We start from the raw sequence: 19,283 nt of genomic DNA on the forward strand, positions 1-19,283 counted from the left end.
CTGTGGCCAATGAAGACTCATGTTTAGTCCCTTGGAGGTGCGGAGGGGGGCGGGGGCGGGGGCGGGGGGGGGGAGATTGTGGTGCAGGAGATGGCTCAGTGGTTCAGAGCACCGACTGCTCTTCCAGAGGACTAGGGTTCAATTCCCAGCATCCATACGGAATGTTCACAACTGTCTGTGACTCCAGTTCCAGGATGGCACCCTTACACACGTAGGCAAAACACCAGTGCATATAAAATAAAAATAAACCTTAAAAAAAAAAAAGAATGATTGTGTGGCCAAAGAGATAGTTTAATGAAACTGCTTGCCACACCTGAATTGGGATCCTCAGTACCCACAGAAAAAGCCACACATGATTGGCCACACATGATTGCATGCACTCGGAATCCCAGCACCGTGAAGGCAGAAAGATGAATTCTTGGGGTTCGATGGCCAGCTTAATCAGCAAGCCCAAGTTCCCAATCTGAGGCCCTGTTACAAATAACAAGTTGGGTGAATCCTGAGGAATGACTCCAGAGATCATCTTCTGGCCTTCATACATACGAAAACATGTGTGTACATATACATATAAAAGAATGAGTTTGTGGCTGGGGGTGTGTCTTAGTGGTAGAAGATATCATAGTTACTGTGGGAGTGGGTGGGGGCTAGGTTCAATCCTCCATCTAAAAATATAGAATGGGTTTGCTCCAGGATTTTTGTTTTGATGGTGGTGGTTTTTATTATGCAAGGTCTCATTCTGTATCAGAAGGCTAACAGAACCCACTGCAAATCCCAAACTGGTCCCAAACACATCATCCACCTGCCTCTGCCTCATGATTACAGGTGTTTGCCATCAGGCCTAGGCTACTCTACACTTTTTTTTGAGATTGAGTCAATGTTAGTCTGGCCTAAACCTCACAATACAGCTCAGACTAGCCTCAATCTTCCGGCCTCAGCTTCACACCTAGTAGGATTATAGGCATGAGCCACCATGACCTGCTGCTCTAAGTTTTTACTCACATATTTTAATCAGATTATTCTATTCCAAGTTACTAAGGGACTTTGTCATGTATGGACATTGGATTTTAACAAAAAGTTTTTGCATATCTATAGAAGATCATATAATTTTCTCATTTAATCTTCCAATATGGTAGATTATTATGATTCTGGTGTTTTATTAAACTTAGGTTCTTTGGTTTCTTTCAAGACTAGTTTTCCTTATTCTGGCTGGCCTCAAGCTGGAAGCAGTTCTCCTGCTCCAGCCTCCCAAATGCTGAGTTAGAGGTGTGTGTGAGCCACCATTCCTAGCTAACATTATGCTTCTGAGATAAACCCAATTTGGTTATGTTATTTTATATGTATGAATGTTATGCCCGCATGTGTGTCTATGCACTACTTGAGTATCTGGTGCTTGAAAAGGCCTAAACAAGATGACAGAGTCCCTGGGGCTGGTGTCTCACATAATGGTGAGCTGCCACATGGGTGCTGGAAATTGAACCTGGGTCCTCTGGATGAGCAGCAAGGGCTCCAACTGCTGAGCCATCTCTCCTGTCCATGGTGCATTATTCTTTTCACATGTTCCTAGCTTTAATATTCTTGCCTTGTTTGAGACTTTTACATCTAAGTTCATGAGTAAAAATAATCTTACTTTTCTGTTTTTTATTAACAAAATTTGTTCTTTGACAATTTTATACATGTAGATAATTCATTCTGGTTGCTCTCCCTCCTATCATCTTCTCTTATTCCCCTCCCACCCTTGCCAGGCCCCCTTCTTCCTTAAAAATCTCTTTCCCACGTTTACTAGTTTTTGTTCTGTTTAGTGTCATATATAACTGGATACTGTCTATGCCTCTCCATCTTCCAGAATCTGTTAGCTGCAAACAGATCAGTAATAACTGGTAGGACCCTATGGGTGCCTCCCCCTTCCATAGCTGACTGTTAGGAGGGTTAGTAGGCACAGCTGCTTTGGTTTTTATGATTATTATGGCCATGTTGCAGTTAGAGGATGGCAGTTTTTAGCCCTTCTCCATATCTTCCAAATCTTCCATCTTTCTGACTCCTCTTCCAAAGTGTCCCCTTGAGACTTAAATGGATGATGTAGATGTCTTATTTAGGGCTGAGCCTTTGATCATCCTTTATTCTCAGCATCTTGTGCAAGGTCTTCTCTGTTCACTGCCAGGAGTGGCTTCATTCCAAAGCTGATAGTCTCCTTCATCTGTGGGTATAGACATAAGTATTTAGAAGGTGGTTTATTAGTATGTCAGTTTAGCTAAGCAGCAGTGTTAGATTCCTCCACTAGGGCCCATGAACTCTACAGTCATGTGCTTTGGACCAGGTTTACAGAAGTAGGTGTAGGTTTCCTCTTTTAGAGCCAGCTTGAAATCTAACTGGGAAGTGGTTGGTTACTCCTGCCCCATAACAGTCATGCCATTATCGCATCAAGGGGCACATCTTGCCAGGAAGGTTAGTACCATAGTTCCTAGGGTTCACAGCTGGGTAAAACTGTTGGTTCTTCTTGCCCCCAGCAGTCTTTGTAGCGCCTTCCAGCACTGGGAGAGGTAGCCCTCAAGGAGGAAACTTGTGGCTCGGTTCCCACTTGATTTCTCCATAGCTTTTATCCTAGGTGGGTGGTTCCTTCAGCAATAGGAGCTTACCAATTAGTTATAATGGGGAACCAAGAAAAACAGCAAGAACCTTTACTGTTCTGGGAGCATCCCTGACCCACAACTCCTATAGAGGTATCCCACACCTGCACTATGGGAAACCTTACAATGTGGTAGGAAACACAGACATAGAAACAAGTTACAATACAGCATAATAAGGAACAATAAAACTTAGGAGGGCAAATAGCCTACACAAAGCTTGATTTGAAGCACAGTGATGCTCGTCTATAATCCCTGCACTTGGGAGGTGGAAGCAGAAAGATCAGGAGTTCAAGATCATCCTCAGCTACATAATGAACTCCAGGCTAACCTAGGAAACACAAGACCCTGTAGAAAAACAAAAAATATATCTGATGTTTGACTTTTGTGTAACCCCTTTAGTCTTTAGTACTTCCACTTAGCATCTGTAAGCATTCTCATACTTACACTAAAACATCTAGATCCCTTGGGTGCCATTAATATGGGATGACCTTAACAAGTTTGATTTAGTACCCAGACTGAATCCTTTTTGAATTTATCCCCTCAATTTATATTCTTTGCTTCAAGTCCCTAACCCAGTTTTATGAAAGTCAGCCGTTTCTTTTTCTTTTCCTTTAGGTTTAGAAAAATATCCGTTATTCAAGGGGTGGCTACAGTTCCACAACTGGTTTTTGGTTGCCATGAATCGAAGGAGAACTACTAGTAGAGGGACCTCTCCTACCACGAAGATAAGTCACCAGCCTCCAAGGCTCCTCATTGTGCATATTGCTGTACCTTCCTGGGCCAACATCTGCCCCAACCTCTGTGAGGCCTTACAGAACTTTTTCTCCATAGCCTGCAGTTTGATGGGCCCCAGCCGCATGTCTCTGTTCAGCTTGTACACAGTACAAAACCAACACGAGTGTATCCTCCCATTTGTGGTAAGTCTGTCTACACTCGCAGTATCCCGAAAGCAAATGAGCTTTCCACAGCAGAGCTCACGGTCGTTACTACTTACAGTAAAAACCACATTGGGTCCTCGTATCCACCTGGCCCATGTGAACCAGAAGTCACCCTGTGTATATGGGGGCATGTGCTGCAAGAGGAAAGTCTCTAAGTTGTTGATTTGGGTTGAAATAGGCTGCCCACCATCCTCCTCCAGGAGAGAGGAGAACCCTTAGTATTTGCAGTTCTTTGAAATGTAAACAGCTGAGTCCTTTTGCCCTCTTTGAAATGTAAACACTTGAAGTTTCCAGATCACTTCAGAGGTCTGGTTATTCAGTCTCTCCCTTTCTCCCAAATTGTCCTGGGGTAAAACTCAAGGCCCTAATTTTCTTTGCTCAGAAAATCCTAACGCAAAACAGAAACTATTTTATCTGGGCTCCACTGGGTGAGACTTTCATTCCCTTCAGGTAAAAGACCAACTTAAGGTTTTAGAAGGAGTGAGGAGGCAGGGACCATGATCTTTACAAAGCTCCCTCACAGTTATCTATTTTCCCCCTCAAACAAAATTCAAGTCTCCCCTTTCTCTTAGACATAATTCAAAATCACAGGGATGGGACTCTCCTTCTTTGAGTCACCCTTGCTGCTAATTCAGTGGACAGATATTATGTCTTTAAGATAACCAAAAGATTGCCGGGTGGCAGTGGCGCATGCCTTTAATCCCAGTACTCAGGAGGCAGAGCCAGGCGGATCTCTGTGAGTTCGAGGCCAGCCTGGTCTACAGAGTGAGATTCAGGACAGGCACCAAAACTACACAGAGAAACCCTGTCTCGAAAAACCAAAAAAAAAAAAAAAAAAAAAAAAAAAGATAACCAAAAGAAGGAATTTCACAGACTTGTTGCTGATTATGTGTGGAAAATTAAATTAGAATCCACTCATTTTTTAATTAATGTCTCATTCTCCTCATTGGAAGTGGAAATATAATATCTCTTTGGGTACTATAAAGTATGAAAATAATACACATTTGTTCGAGTTTGCTTTCTATTGCTGTGGTAAAACACCATGACCAAAAGCAACTTGGAGGGGTCAATGCAAAAACTATAGCTCTCATCTTAAAGGGAATGTAATAGTTTATTCTGGAATCATTTTGAGCGATCACAGCAAGGAAACACAGGTGTAGGTTACCCCAAGCCCCATATTCCAACATGGAAGCAGGTTTATGAAGTTTTATAGGACAAAGAAATTCATAAATCAAGGCAAGTTTAAAATACAGTACAAGTGGGTACATTAGAACACAGTTATAGCGAGATGGTGGGGGAGGCTTTGCTCCAGGCCTAAGATGCTGTCTGATGACACTCTTAGTGCTATGAGCTGCAGGAAAATATCACAAGAACTCAGCTGGTTATGGCAGAGCCACTACCTGAAGGGATCAAGGAATTCCTTAAGAGGAAGCCAAATCCCAGGGAGCTTTTGGTGTTATTTGGCTTGTTATATATCAGCTGTCTTCTGTTATGAAAATCATGTGTGCCTTCATAATTTTTCCAATTGATTTTTCCCTAAGAAGTGCTAACAGTGTGGACTGATCACTCTCTGGACATACACATTCAAGGTATTTGGAGAACAGCCTCAGGAAAGGCTTCCTTCGCCCCAGCCCATCCGTTTCTCCCCTTTCAGCACTGGAATCAAATATCTCCCTTAGCCACATTCAAGGACTAACAGAAATAAAGTCCAGACCACCACATGCTCGTCTCCTGATTTAAGGTAAATTCCACAAGGAGACACCGCCTAGGTCAGGTGGACCCTAAGTAATAGCTTTACACAATTTAGCTCGGACCCTCCTTTCTTACAGCCTTACTAACTTTATAGTCCTCTAACTCCTTACCTAACCACTTCTAGGAATATTTAGATAACCTTCTGCACTGACAGCTATGCACAGCCAGAACCTCAGTTCAAGGCTCCCTGTAATTATCATCATTGGCAGCATCTGGCCAGGACCATCCCCAGACGGAGGATAGTACCTTATCAGAGACCCCTCTGTACTCTCTAAGAATAGACTTAAGCATCCAGACTACCCATTTGAGAAGGCCTGGTGGATGTGTCAGTTAAGCTTAACTACCTCCTTTCCCAAATCTTTCCTCTAGTTCCGGATCTCCCTTTAACTATCACCAAAGGCATCTAGCTGTACACAGGTTGCCTAGTGACTGAGCACACTTCCCCCCACCCTGCAGAAAAAACGGCAGATAGCTTGGACAGATAGGAGCCACAGGGAAAAAGACGACAGTTTTATTTTCTCCCATTGACCTAGAATCTTATAGGCTCTTATAGAATCTTATAGAACTTATAGAATCTTAACATTTTCTACCAATCACATTTAAGATTATAGTTGAGCACATAAGATCCCTCTTCTTAGATATTACCCGATTTTAGCCTTTAGTTAATTCATTTCCCCATTAGTTACTTCCCTTTGGGTTGCAAATGATAACTAACAATTACTGCCCTGCTATGTGATTCTTATCACCCCTCCATTTGACCCTGGAAGCCTGGCTTTGCACTGCCAAGGGATTACTGCTTTTTTTTTTGGGGGGGGGGGTTTGAGACAGGGTCTCTCTGTAGCTTTGGAGCCTGTCCTGGACTAGCTCTGTAGACCAGGCTGGCCTCGAACTCACAGAGATCTGCCTGCCTCTGCCTCCCGAGGGCTGGGATTACAGGCGTGCGCCACCACCGCCCGGCGGATTACTGCTTTTAAGTGTATATATACTGGGACTCCCAGGGCATGGGGAGGATGGAGAAGAAGATTTGGAAGAATAAATGACTGGACTAAGAGCTCCGTGTGCTGAGATTCTATTTCCCGAAAATAGTCCTCACCGTTCGTAGTTCTCTCTCCTGAGCCCCTGGGATGTATAATATTATACAAGATCTTAGTTGGTGTGTGTTTGTTATCCCAGTGTGGGGAGGCAGAAACGGGAGGGTTCCTGGTGCTCTAGCACAGCCAGATCAGCATGCCTCAGGTCCGAGTGAGACCCTGTCTCTAAAATAAAATAAAATAAAAGGCAGATGGCTCCTATAATGACTAACCTTGGTTGTCAACCTGATACACCTGGGAAGAAGAAACCTTAATTGAAGAATTGCCTCCATCAGATTGGCATATGGGATGTCCGTGGGAACATTTTCTTGATTGCTAGCTGAGGTAGGAGGCCTTAGCCTCCTGTGGGCAGTGCCATCCCTGGGCAGGTGGACTGTGCAAACCAGTAAAGTAGCTAAGCAAGCCAGTAAGCAGCATTCCTCCAAGGTCTCTGCTTCAGTTCCTGTCTGAGTTCCTGCCCTGGCTTCCCTCAGTGATGGGCCATAAGCTATACACTGAAATAACCGCTTCCTCCCCCGAGTTGCTTTTGGTCATGGTATTTATCATAGCAACAGAAAGCTAACTAGGAAGCTTCTGAGGAATGACACTCGAGGTTGACCTCTGGCCTCAGCACGCGTGCGCGCACACACACACACACACACACACACACACACACACACACACACTTCTCAAGACACTGTATGTATCATAATGGAGTACAATGAGGGGAACCTAGGGCTGTCCAGTCTACTCCCTTAAGTTTCCAAGCCTCACTCAGTACAGAAGAGGAAAATCCAGGCAGGTGCCAGCCGTCCTCTTGTGTTCAGAAGTAGGATCTGGGGCTTCAGAGAGACCAAGGTAGCTAGGGAAAGGACTCTATATGGGAAAGGAAAGAGAACTCCCATTTTCCTTTTTAAAGGAAGCTTTTTAAGGAGCTATATAAGTCAGTCAAGTTGCAAGCAAGAGCAGATGGCATACCCAATCTGAACATTTTTCAGAGATACAGAAAGAGAATATTTGCAGAAGTGAAGGCAGTGTTTAGGCAGAGTCAATAAAAAAACAGTGCAACCGCCAGGCCACCCAGGACTAGAGAGCGCCACCTCACAGGATCTGTGACCTTTGTTAAAGCACCATAGCTTTTATTCAGGACCATTGCAGTAGGTACAAGGACCTTGACAATGGGATTTTGCTGTGGAGAAGAGCCTTAGCTCAGCTAAGCATAGTATGGGTAAGTGGGGCTCCCACTTCTAAATCCCAGCTAGTGCCTCCCATTGGACACACCTTTTTGAAGCAAGAGTGTGAGGAAACACACTGAATTGGTCCCTAGAGATTGGCCTCCAAGGATACAAAACCAGAGAGAGAAAAGTAGGCAGTGATCTGGAAAGGCAAACAAAAAACTTTCCAGTACCAAATGTTGTGATGATTTTTCTTCAGGTGGCTTTATCTCACTGCTACTCCCGGTATATGTGGCCTTTTTAAATCAATTGACCCCTTAATCACTCCATTAGGAAAGGTAGGCAGTTTTATACTAGAAACCATGAACTTGTCAGGAGCTTAACTAAGCTGGGAAACAGAACTGATCTGCCAGGTGCCAAGGAACAACGAACTACAGAAAAGGGTTAAGGCTAATCTCCTATTGAAAGGGACTAATCAAAAGTCTGACCTGGGCAAAGTCCCATTCCATCTTGTTAATAGTGGTGCTGGTGGTTAATTTCTGTATTTCATTTCTTTTGTTTATTTAAATTGGTCTTACTTTGTCAACCAACCTGGCCTGGGGCTCACTGTTTGGCTCAAGCTGGCCTCTAATGTGTGACAATTCTCCCCACTTATTCTACTGAGTGCTGGGATTACAGGTGTGAGTCACCACACCCAGCTTTCCCCATTTTTCTCAGAATGGTTGAGAGGTAAATGTATTGGCACAGATGAAGGGACAGTCTCCCTGTTGAATGAACCCCAGACAAAAAGCTTTGATGGTTTTAATCAACCTGGGGTTAGAGAAAGCGAAGAGGGAAGGCTAATAATAGAAAAGAACTGAGTCAGGGTAGAGAAAAGTGAATCCAAGTTTCCCCGTTCTCTCATAAAGCAGTCTTGGCAGAAGCTCTTGAGGAGAATGTAGCTGTAGGCCTGAGAGACCTAGGAATGCAGGTGGCAGAGATAGGGAGGCAAATCTCCCAAGAACAGGCTGTGCCAGGCCAGCCTGAGTCCTTGACCACATCCTTCAGAGACTGTGGTGAATTGGCTGTGCACCAAATCCAGGTGCAAGCTGCCGTTTGTCTTCCACCACCACCCCATGGAAGCTGCCAGGGAAAGCCTTGTTGTTGCCTATAGGCAGTCCTAGAAAAAAAAAAAATCACCTTTAGGACTCCTCGTGGGTAACTCAGGAAAAATGACAAGCCAAAATTTCCTTCCCATAGAACAGTGAATTCAGGGTAGTAAGAAACTCAAGAAAATTTCGAGGATGATGCTACCACATGATGTATAGAAGCAATCCAGTCTACAAGGGAAACAGGCCCTTAATTCTATTTTCACTGAACTATATAAACATCTGACATTTCCTGTCTGCAGAGACACCTCAAAATGTAAATTCAGACAAGTACCATATGGGAAATCGTAGCCAGGACAGACCTAACATTACCCCTCACATTTAATTTTTTAGTATCATCAAATAATTTTGAACCTTTTATAAGGAATAATGACAGAGAATTCATAATTAAAATATTAGAATTCCTTTTATAGCCATTGTGACATGAATATAAATAATTCTAACCCAAATGATTAATTTCCCTCTCAAAGGAGGATTCCAGAAGAATGTCCTTACTGTGAAACTCTTTCCTAATTCTTTTAAATTTTTCATTATAAAGAGTTTATTGAAATTATACATTATCTAGAATGAGATATTAGGATTCAAACTGCTCTAGTTTAGCTGTAATGCTTTTCCTCATCCTTAGTAGCTGACGTCTGATCATGTCAAAGCAACAAAGGATGTAGATAAAGGTAAGTCTAAGAAAGATGGTGTGGTAGAATGTAATTGAGAGCAACAGGAGAGGGGATTGAGAATGAGACAAGGAAATAGAGTCATTCTATCAGGTGTGAGTGAAGTACTGTTAGAGGAGTCATTTAAAGGAATCAGATAAAAATGAGTTACGAAGATAAGAACCAAAACAGGCTCAAATCTTCCTAGTGTGACAAGAAAAGTGTATAGAAAAAAGGGAAATAAAATACACAAGACAGCGATTTTCTAAAAGCTGTAAACCAGACAGTGTTGGGGCTGGAGAGATGGCTCACAAGCTAAGAGCATGTGTAGATGTAACCGTCTTATTAAATAAGAAAGACAGAGCCCAATGCAAAGATGAAAACCCAAGAGGTCAGAGCGATAGCTAAGAGCTAAAAATCTTACCCTTCACTGCCGCTGCTGTCCTCTTCAGCAAGAGACCTACTTCCTGTCTGTTTGTCTGTTTGATAGACTTTCTGTTCTGCCTTCTCATTGGTTGTAAACCCAACCACATGACCTCCTCGTCACTGCCTGTCTGTACAGACCTCCAGGTCTTCTATGGTTGGTATTGAGATTAAAGGCGTGTATTTCCATGCTGGCTATATCCTTGAACACACAGAGATCCGCTTAACTCTGCCTTCCAAGAGCTGGGATTAAAGGCGTGCACCACCACCGCCCAGTTTCTGCTATGGCTTGCTATTAGCTCTGACCCCCAGGCAACTTTATTTATTAACATACAAGTAAAATCACATTTCAGTACAATTAAAATATCGCCATAAGCATGCACCACTCTTTCAGAGGACCCAGGTTCAGTTGCCAGCATGCTTCAGTTCAAGGAATCTGATGCTCCTTTTTTTGTTTGTTTGTTTGGTTTGGTTTTGTTTTTTGTTTGTTTGTTTGTTTTTCAAGACAGGGTTTCTTTGTGCAGCCCTGGAACTCACTCTGTAGACCAGGCTGGCCTTGAACTCAGAAATCCACTAGCCTCTGCCTCCTGAATGCTGGGATTAAAGGGGTGCGCCACCACTCTCCGGGTTAGGAGGAAAGCTCCCTAACTGACTTGCTCCCCATTGCTTGCTCAGCCTGATTTCTTACATGACTGAGAACTACCAGCCCAGGGTTGGCACAGCACATAGGAGTAGTCCCTCCTATATCAACCATTAATCAAGAAAATGCTCCACAGACAAGCTAATAGACCAATCTGATGGAGGCAATTCCTTGATTGAGGTTTCTTCTTCCCAGGTGACTCTAGTCTGTGTCAATGTGACAAAAGCCAACCAGCATACTGGGTTACTACAGATTTGTGTCTTTGATTCCTTTGTCTCTGCAGCAAGTGAGAGGGAACTTCGTTAGGCTGCAGGCCTGCATCGCAGAGCTGCGCATGTTAGAGGTGGAAGGTTGTTACAGACCACATCACACCTTACTGCCGTTGGCTGTAGAGGATGGGCTCCAACAGTTCAAACAATTCAGCAGATGCATGGCCACAAGTGCTGCTCAGCCCTGTACTTCCCTGGAGGTGAGTGATGCTGGTTGTAAGGCAGAAGCCATTTTCCCATTTCCATCTGTGTAGGTGATTCATTATTTATTATCCTTATGTTGTTCTGTTTCATATACATTGAGTGTCATTTTCAAGGCTAGATGTTCAGCTACCTGCAAGTAGAAGATTATTTCCCTTTCCCATAACCCGTAACCTATTCAGTCCTTTTTTCTTTTCTCCTCAATACTTTGTCCTTTTCTTCTGCGCGTGCGCGCGCGCGTGCGTGCGTGCATGCGTGTGTGTGTGTGTGTGTGTGTGTGTGTGTGTGTGTGTGCGCGCGCGCGCGCGCGCGCGTTTTGGATTCCCAAGACCTGGAGTTATATGCAGTTGTAAGTTGCCCAATCAGGCACTGGGAACTGAATTTCAATCATCTGAAAGAACACAAAGTGGTTTTGTTTGTTCAGTTATGTTGTGTGATCGTGTGTAGGTATACACATGTATATGCAGGTGCCCACAGAGACCAGAAGCATTGGATCTCCTAGAGCTTGGGTTCCAGGCAGTAATGAGCTGCCTGCTGTGGGTACTGGGAACCAAACTCAGGTCCTCAGGAAGAGTAATCCATGCTCTTAACCACTGAGCTATCTCTCCTGCTCCAACAAGTGCTCTTAACTGCTGCCATGTTTTCAGTCCTGTCCACTCTGTTCTTAGCACGCAGAAGGGCATCAAGAGAAACTGAAAGCAGGGGCCAAAGTGAACCATAAGGAAAAACTGAAATAAAAGTGAAATCTGAGTACACCTGCCTCCAGATATTTGGAATTTGCAAGGTAATTGTTAAATTGCCTAAATTAGCTCTGCTTTCTATCTGTCTGGGTACCCATAAAGCCAGACAGGGAGGGTCACACCTGTAATCTCAGAACGTAGGAGGTTGAGGCAAGACTAAACCAACCTGGGCTCTGTGGTTAGTTCCAGGCCAGACTAGGTTGCAGAGTAAAACCTTATCTCAAAGAAAGATCCCAAAATAAACAAAAAATGTAATTGTCTTTAATCAAAATTTTTAGAATTTTATTTTTATTGTTTATATACATCACGTCCCAAACCCAGTTTCCCTTACCTCCACCACCCCTCGTCCCCCTCTCTCCCCTAGATCCACTCCTCCTGTTTCCCTTAAAAAAAAAAAAAAAAAAAAAAAAAAACAGGCTCCCCAGGGATATCAACTGAATGTGGCATAACAAATTACAATAAGACTAGGCACAAACCCTCATATCAATTCTGGATGAGGTAACCCCATAGGAGGAAAAGGGTCCCAAATGCAGGCAAAAGAGACAGAGACACCCCCTACTCGTGATGTTAGGGGTCCCACAAGAACACCAAGCTATGCAACCATAACAGATATGCAGAGGACCTAGCTCAGACCCATACAGGTCTCTTCAGTCTCCGTGAGCCCCCTATAAGCCCTGCTTACTCAATTCTGTGGGTCATTTTCTTGTGATGTCCTTGACCCCTCTGGCTCCTACAATCCTTCCTCCCCCTCTTCTTCAGGCTTCCTTTGGCTTCATCTAGTGTTTGACTGTAGGTCTCTGCATCTGCTCCGATCAGCTGCCAGAGGAACCTCTCTGATGACAATTGGGCTAGGCACCAATCTATGAGTATAGCAGAATATCATTAGGAATCATTTCATTGACTGTTTTTTGTTTTGTTTGGTTTGGTTTTGGTTTTGGTTTTTGCCAGTTGTATTTGGTTCTATCCTGGGTTTCTGAGCTGTCCTGCCTCTGGTTCCTGACCATCCAAGCAGTGTTAATATGCAGTTCTCTTGGCATGGGCCTCAAGTTGGACCAGTTATTGGTTGGCCACTCCCACAAGTTCTGCACCACCTTTACCCCAGCACATCTTGCAGGCAGGAGAGATTGTATGTTGAAGGTTTTGTAGCTGGATTGATGTCCCAATCCCACTGCTGGGAGCCTGGCCTGGTTATAGAAGGTGGCTGGTTCAGGCTCCATATCCCCCATTACTAGGAGACTTCACTGGGTCACCTTTGTAGATTATAGGGAGTTTCCACTGCACTAGGTTTCTACGTCGTCAGCCCTCCCCATACACCCTAATTCTAGTCATCTCTCCCAAAACTCTCTCCCTCCATCTTGCCCCTCTTCTGAATCCTGCTGTCCCCATCCCCACTTGCCCCCAGTTCACCTGCAAAATCTGTTCTATTTCCCCTGCCAGGAAGACCCATGCCCCCACCCACTCGAGCCCTCTTTGTTACTTAGCCTTTCTGGTCTGTGGATTGTATCATTATTTTCCTTTACTTAACAACTAATGTCCACTTTAAGTAAGCACACACCATGTTTGTCTTCTGAGTTACCTCTTTCAGGATAACTCTTTCTAGTTCCATCTATTTGCTTGCAAATTTTATTGTTTTTAACAGCCAAGTAATACTCCATTGTATAAGTGTACTATATTTTCTTTATCCAGTCTTCCATTGAGGGACATCTAGGTTGTTTCCAGTTTCTGGTTATTATGAATATAGCAGCTATGAACATAGTTGAGCAAGTGTCCTTGTGGTATGGTGGAGCACCCTTTGGGTATATGTCCAAGAGTGGTATGGCTTGGTCTTGAGGTATATTGATTCCCCATTTTCTGAGGAATATTGGTCTTTAATCAAATTTTGACTTAAAGAGACTAAATTTTCTTGGGATTAGCAAATGTCAAAATTGATGCTATTCTGATACCAGGCTGAGACAATCTTTAAAAATCTTAAATAAGTTATGGGTGGCTATTCTGTGGGTACATTTGTGAGTGGGGGTTAAAATAATCTGTTTTGGTAACCTCTAGCTGCAAACAGATGACTGGAAAAATAATAGTGTGAAGCTTCCCATTTCCAGTTTCACATGTAAATTGTCCTAACAATTATTAAAATGCTCTGCTTCCAAAAAAACCCAGAACTCCAACTTATGTAATAAGAATGTGTAATAAACCAAGCTTGGGAAATTCAATCATCCAGTACACATGAAACACTAATGGGTGGAAACTACCCAAAATTCTATTCCATGTGAAGGGCTGGAACAGGAAAAATGAGGACGTGCTGACACCTACCGGTCACTGAGCAAAACTCACCCCAAAAGGTAATTGGTTTGCATGCCACTATCCACTAGGACACCCACAGATCTGGTTTTACAGGTTTTTTCAAGACAGGGTTTCTCTGTGTAGCTTTGGAACCTGTCCTGGAACTCACTCTGTAGCCCAGGCTGGCCTTGAACTCACAGAGATCCGCCTGGCTCTGCCTCCCGAGTGCTGGGATTAAAGGTGTGCACCACCACCACCACCACCACCACCACCACCACCACCACCACCACCCGGCTGTTTTACAGGTTTGAACTGGAGTCTTAACCCTCAAATCCCCTGTCAGTTTACTACAGGAAAAGGAGGAATTCAAAACTCATCCCCTCAAAGAAGAAAGCCTGACTGATGTTACATAATATATAATATAGATTGCTTGTTATGTTATATATATATATATATATATATATATATGGGGGCATTAAACTCCGAGCTTTGCACGTGTTGGGCTGCACTCTACCACCCAACTATATCACCAGTCCCACTTTGTCATTTATTTTTTAGATCTTCGGTTGTATAAATATCTCTCAATGGTCTTACTTTGGCTTTATGTTGCCTGATTAGGTTTTATGATTATTCTGTGTTTCTGCACCCATCCTGTTGTGTACACCTGCCATTCTTCCTACAATCAACCCATATAAGTTCCCTCTTATCCTACCTGGTCCCCCCCTTTCTCATTCCTTCTCCCTTTACCTCTTCAATATAATTTCCCATGGCTTTCTTAAACTCTGTTGCTCCTGAGCACGTTCCAGACTTCACCCTTCCACCTGTTTTTCTCAGTTGCCCTAACACTGATCCCTGTCCTTACTCAGCCTGTTTCCTGGCCTCAGGAACTTATAACTTAGTGCATACAGTACTGTCCTTGTTTCCTTGTATCCCAACAGTTATTGAAGTTAAATGAATAACTATGTTTTCAATATTATGATATTTACATTGTGTAATAGCTTGTACAGTTCTCACACCACCACTCCAAGATTGAACTATGAGTGGTGTTGTGGGTAGTGCCCAACATCCCAGCACATGGACTAAGGGTTTAACTACTACACTATATCACTCACAATTGACTGTGGAGGTATGTCACCTCAGCCCTACTAGTCCTGCCGAACATTACAAATACTTCAACTGAAAAAAATACGGCTGAATTTTAAAAATTCCAACCAATGAAATAACTCTAGATACCCAAGTAACAATTGAAGAAATACAAGAAACATGAAGAAATCAAGATAGTGTGACCCCTCCGAAAAATGTCAATTCCCCAGTGATGGGTTCAGTGAAAGTGAATTAGATGAAATCCCACACAAAAAAATTCAAAAGAATAATTATACGAATGTGTAATAAATCAAAAAAGACACAAATAGACTCCTAAGTGAAATCAAGGAGCATGAGAATAAGCAATATACCATGGAGATAGTCCACACCAATACTTATTGTAGCATTATCCACAACAGCCAAGTTATAGAGTCAGTCTGGATGTCTCTCACCAGAAGAATGGATGAAAATGTGGTTTATGTACACAGTGGAATTTTGTTCAACCAGAAAGAATGAATTACATCATTTGCAGAAAATGGATGTAACAAGAGATTATCAAATTAAGTGAGTTAAATCAGATTCAGAAGGACAAAGTCACATTCTCTCACTTGTGGATCCTAGATTTTATACAGATAGATAAAAATCATATGTATTGATGACATAAAGTAGAAACAAAACTGTCTAGGAATGAGGAGGGCTAATGGGATGGGGAAGGGTTGGAAGAACGAGGGTTATATTTAACTCCTCCAAAACCATTCAAAAAAAAAAGAAGGTAGAATAAAATATTTGGTATTAAGAGAAAAGAATTCACCAAGCTACAATTTGTGAGAATTATCCTTGTAGGGGGTAGAGAGAAGGAAAATAATACAGGTTAGAAATATGTATCAATGCCTGAAAAGTGAAGCATATCAAAGAAGGTAAATGAGGACTTTTTTCTTAGTCTTAATTCATGAAACAGATGACATTTTGGTCAAAATAACAGCAACAACATGTTGGTTGTGCATACACACATATGTTTATAAGTAAGCGAAATCAGTGGTAGCAGTGATATAAAAGACAGGTGAAAAACTAGGGGTTTTGTTGCATGTTTCAGAGTCACGACCTATTCTGGCCTCAAACTTGCGATGTAGCTGAGGATGGTCTTGAACTTCTGATTCTTCTGACTCCATCCCCCAGTTCTGAGATTATAGATATGTGACACAATGCTTGGCTCAAAATTATTATCGTGGCATGCTTATACCACCTGTAACAGAGTAGTGTTATTTGAAAGTGAACCTGGATGAGTCATGAATATAAATACACATTGCAAGCTCTTGGATGACCACTTTGTAAAGTTAAAAAAAAAGTATAACCAGTGTGTTAAAAATAGAAAAGAATTAAAGTCATAGGAACTGCTTAACTAAAATCATGAGAAACACAGCAACATGGCTCAAGGTAGGGTGTTTTCTAAGCGTGTAAAAAGCCCGGGGTTCAATCCCTGCAGAGCAGAGAGAGAGAGAGAGAGAGAGAGAGAGAGAGAGAGAGAGAGAGAGAGAGAGAGAAGGAGGAAGAGAGAGGGGGAAAGTGAAACAGGAAAAAAGAAGGCATGTGTGACAGACATAAAATAGTGATAGTGTAGGCCAGTCCCAGTGTCACTAATTGCTTCAAATGTCAGTGACCTAGAAGGCCTAGTTAAAACATAGAGAATATCAGAATGGACCAAAAGAAAGACTTGATTATGTCTACAAGAAACCCACACTAGAATTTGCTCAGCCACTAAAAGCGCTGGCTGCTCAAGATTGAGAACCTGAATTGGACCCTTGAAACCCATAGTAGAAGGAGAGGACAAATTCTGAGAGTTGTTCTCTGACCTTCATACTCACACCATGGCACATGTGCACAGACACACACACACACAAACACACACACACACACACACACACGCACCAATAGTAAATAAAATAAATGATTTAATTTTTAAAAGAAGCCCACATTAAATATAAAGAGAGAGATTAAAAGAAAGTGTGTGGCCATGGATCTTTGCATCTGCTTCCACCAGTCACTGGATGAGAGTTCTATCATGACAGTTAGGGTGTTCGGCCATCCGATCACCAGAGCAGGTCAGCTCAGGCACTCTCGACCATTGCCAGTAGTCTATAGTGGAGGTATCTTTGTGGATTTCTGGGGACCTCTCTAGCACTCTGCTTCTTCCTATTCCCATGGGGTCTTCATTTATCATGGTGTCTCTTTCCTTGGACCTCCCTCAACTGAATCTACTAGGCTGGGCTGAATCCCCAGGGGAGACCTTGCCTGGGAGGAGGTGGGAATGGGGGGTGGGTTGGAGGGAAGGCTGGGGGGTGGGAGGAGGGAGGACAGGGGAATCCATGGCTGATATGTAAAATTAAATTAATTATAAAATAAAAATATTTATTAAAAAAAAAGAAAGTGTGTGGAGAAAAACATATACCAGTCAAAGCAAGAGTTGTATTAATTCAGGCAAAGAAACATCAGGTTACACGAAGTTATCAGGGACAAAGAAGAATATTACATAATAATAAGAAATCAGTTATTCCAAATGACGTGATAATTCTTTTTTATTTTTTAAATTTTTTAACAATTTTTTAAAAATATTTATTTATTATGGGGTGTGGTGGTGCACACCTTTAATCCCAGCACTCAGGAGGCAGAGGCAGCCAGATCTCTGTGAGTTCGAGGCCAGCCTGGTCTACATACATTCCAGGACAGCCAGAGCTACACAGTAAGACCCTGTCTCAAAAACACACACAAAATTTACATACATGGGTGTTTTACCTGCACATATATAAGTGCATTGCATGCACACTCAATGCCCAGCAGGCCAGAGCAGGTTCTGAATTCCCTGAAACTGGAGTTGTGGAGGGTTGTGAATTGAGCCCATCCTTGAAAGAACAGCCAGTGCTGTGGGATGTTCTGTATGGCAAATGTGTTGCTAATTAGTCAATAAATAAAACACTGATTGACCATTGGCTAGGCAGGAAGTGTAGGCGGGACAAGGAGAAGAATAAAGCTGGGAAGTGGAAGGCTGAGGCAGAGAGATACTGCCAGCCGCCACGATGAGAAACAGCATGTGAAGATGCTGGTAAGCCACGAGCCATGTGGCAAGGTATAGATTAATGGAAATGGATTAATTTAAGCTGTAAGAACAGTTAGCAAGAAGCCTGCCACGGCCATACAGTTTGTAACCAATATAAGTCTCTGTGTTTACTTGGTTGGGTCTGAGAGGCTGTGGGACTGGCAGGTGAGAGAGATTTGTCCTGACTGTGGGCCAGGCAGGAAAACTTTAGTTACAAGCCAGTGCTCTTAACTGCTGAGCCATCTCTCCAGCACCAATATAATGACTTTTTTTTTAATTATACGAAGATTTTATAGATTAAAAATAAACAGTGATAAAATTAGATTAGTCAAACATATGACACAGGAATGTAAACACTTCCACAACCTAGACATGACCATTTTACTTCAGCAAAATGGTATCATTTGTCATATAAATGTACTGTTTGTTAGATTTTACATTTATAGTTTACTTATGTTCAATTTAAATTGGATTTCAGTTCAACATGATAAGAACTAGAGCCATATAGAATTCATGTTTTGTTTCAATGAATTCATATTTAAGTAAAGTGCTACTAAAAGCAATTTCTGAACACTAGGAGTCCATAAGATAATTTTCTCCTCTATGTATTAAAATTTAAGATATATGACACACTGCGGCTGTTCACAAAGTATTCTCCTTTGTGGTTGTCCTCAGTGACTGAGAATATGGTGACTTCTGTCCAAAGACAACCTTGAGGGGACAGAGGACTGTTTTGAAGCTTCTGAGCTGGGGAGGCTCAGACACCACACTTAGGGTCCAAGACATGAAATTAGAGGAGTTCTGGTGTCCTCTGATGGAGGAAAATGAGGATGAAGACACGGAGGAAGCTATGAAGCCTGAAGCTATGCAGAATTACATATGTTAAGTGTCTTCCACGCCAGGCACAACCCTCACCACAATTCTATTACCTGTGGTATATTCCTCGCTCGCTAGATGAGGAACTAGGGTTCAGGAAAATTAGTAGCTCATGTAACGTCACAGGGCTAGAAAACAGCAGAAGCAGGTCTCCTCACCATTGTCATTTCCACCATAGCTTAGTTTCTGAAAGCCACCAGTGAGCTCTGAGAGGAAGACCCATGATCAAATTCCCTGCCAGGAATCTACAAGCATAAATTTTGTTAAAATGATCAGACCGGAACAATATTCATCAGCTCCCAAAGCACAGGAGGAATAGGCAAGAG

General features: G+C 42.6%; 1 protein-coding gene across 1 annotated transcript in view; it reads left to right on the forward strand.

The window, feature by feature from the left end:
- The first annotated feature begins 3,285 nt into the window (after positions 1–3,285).
- The window catches only part of M1ap (meiosis 1 associated protein), a 73,891-nt gene continuing 57,893 nt past the window's right edge, over positions 3,286–19,283 (forward strand). The window contains exons 1-2 of the mRNA XM_052720678.1: positions 3,286–3,541; positions 10,704–10,889. Of these exons, the coding sequence (XP_052576638.1) occupies positions 3,302–3,541; positions 10,704–10,889 (426 nt within the window). The 5' untranslated portion in view covers positions 3,286–3,301. The remainder of the gene's footprint in view (positions 3,542–10,703; positions 10,890–19,283) is intronic.

This window comes from Peromyscus californicus, unplaced genomic scaffold (assembly GCF_007827085.1).
Source record: "Peromyscus californicus insignis strain IS unplaced genomic scaffold, ASM782708v3 Scaffold_6__1_contigs__length_162567912, whole genome shotgun sequence".
Classification (NCBI taxonomy): Eukaryota; Metazoa; Chordata; class Mammalia; order Rodentia; family Cricetidae; genus Peromyscus; species Peromyscus californicus.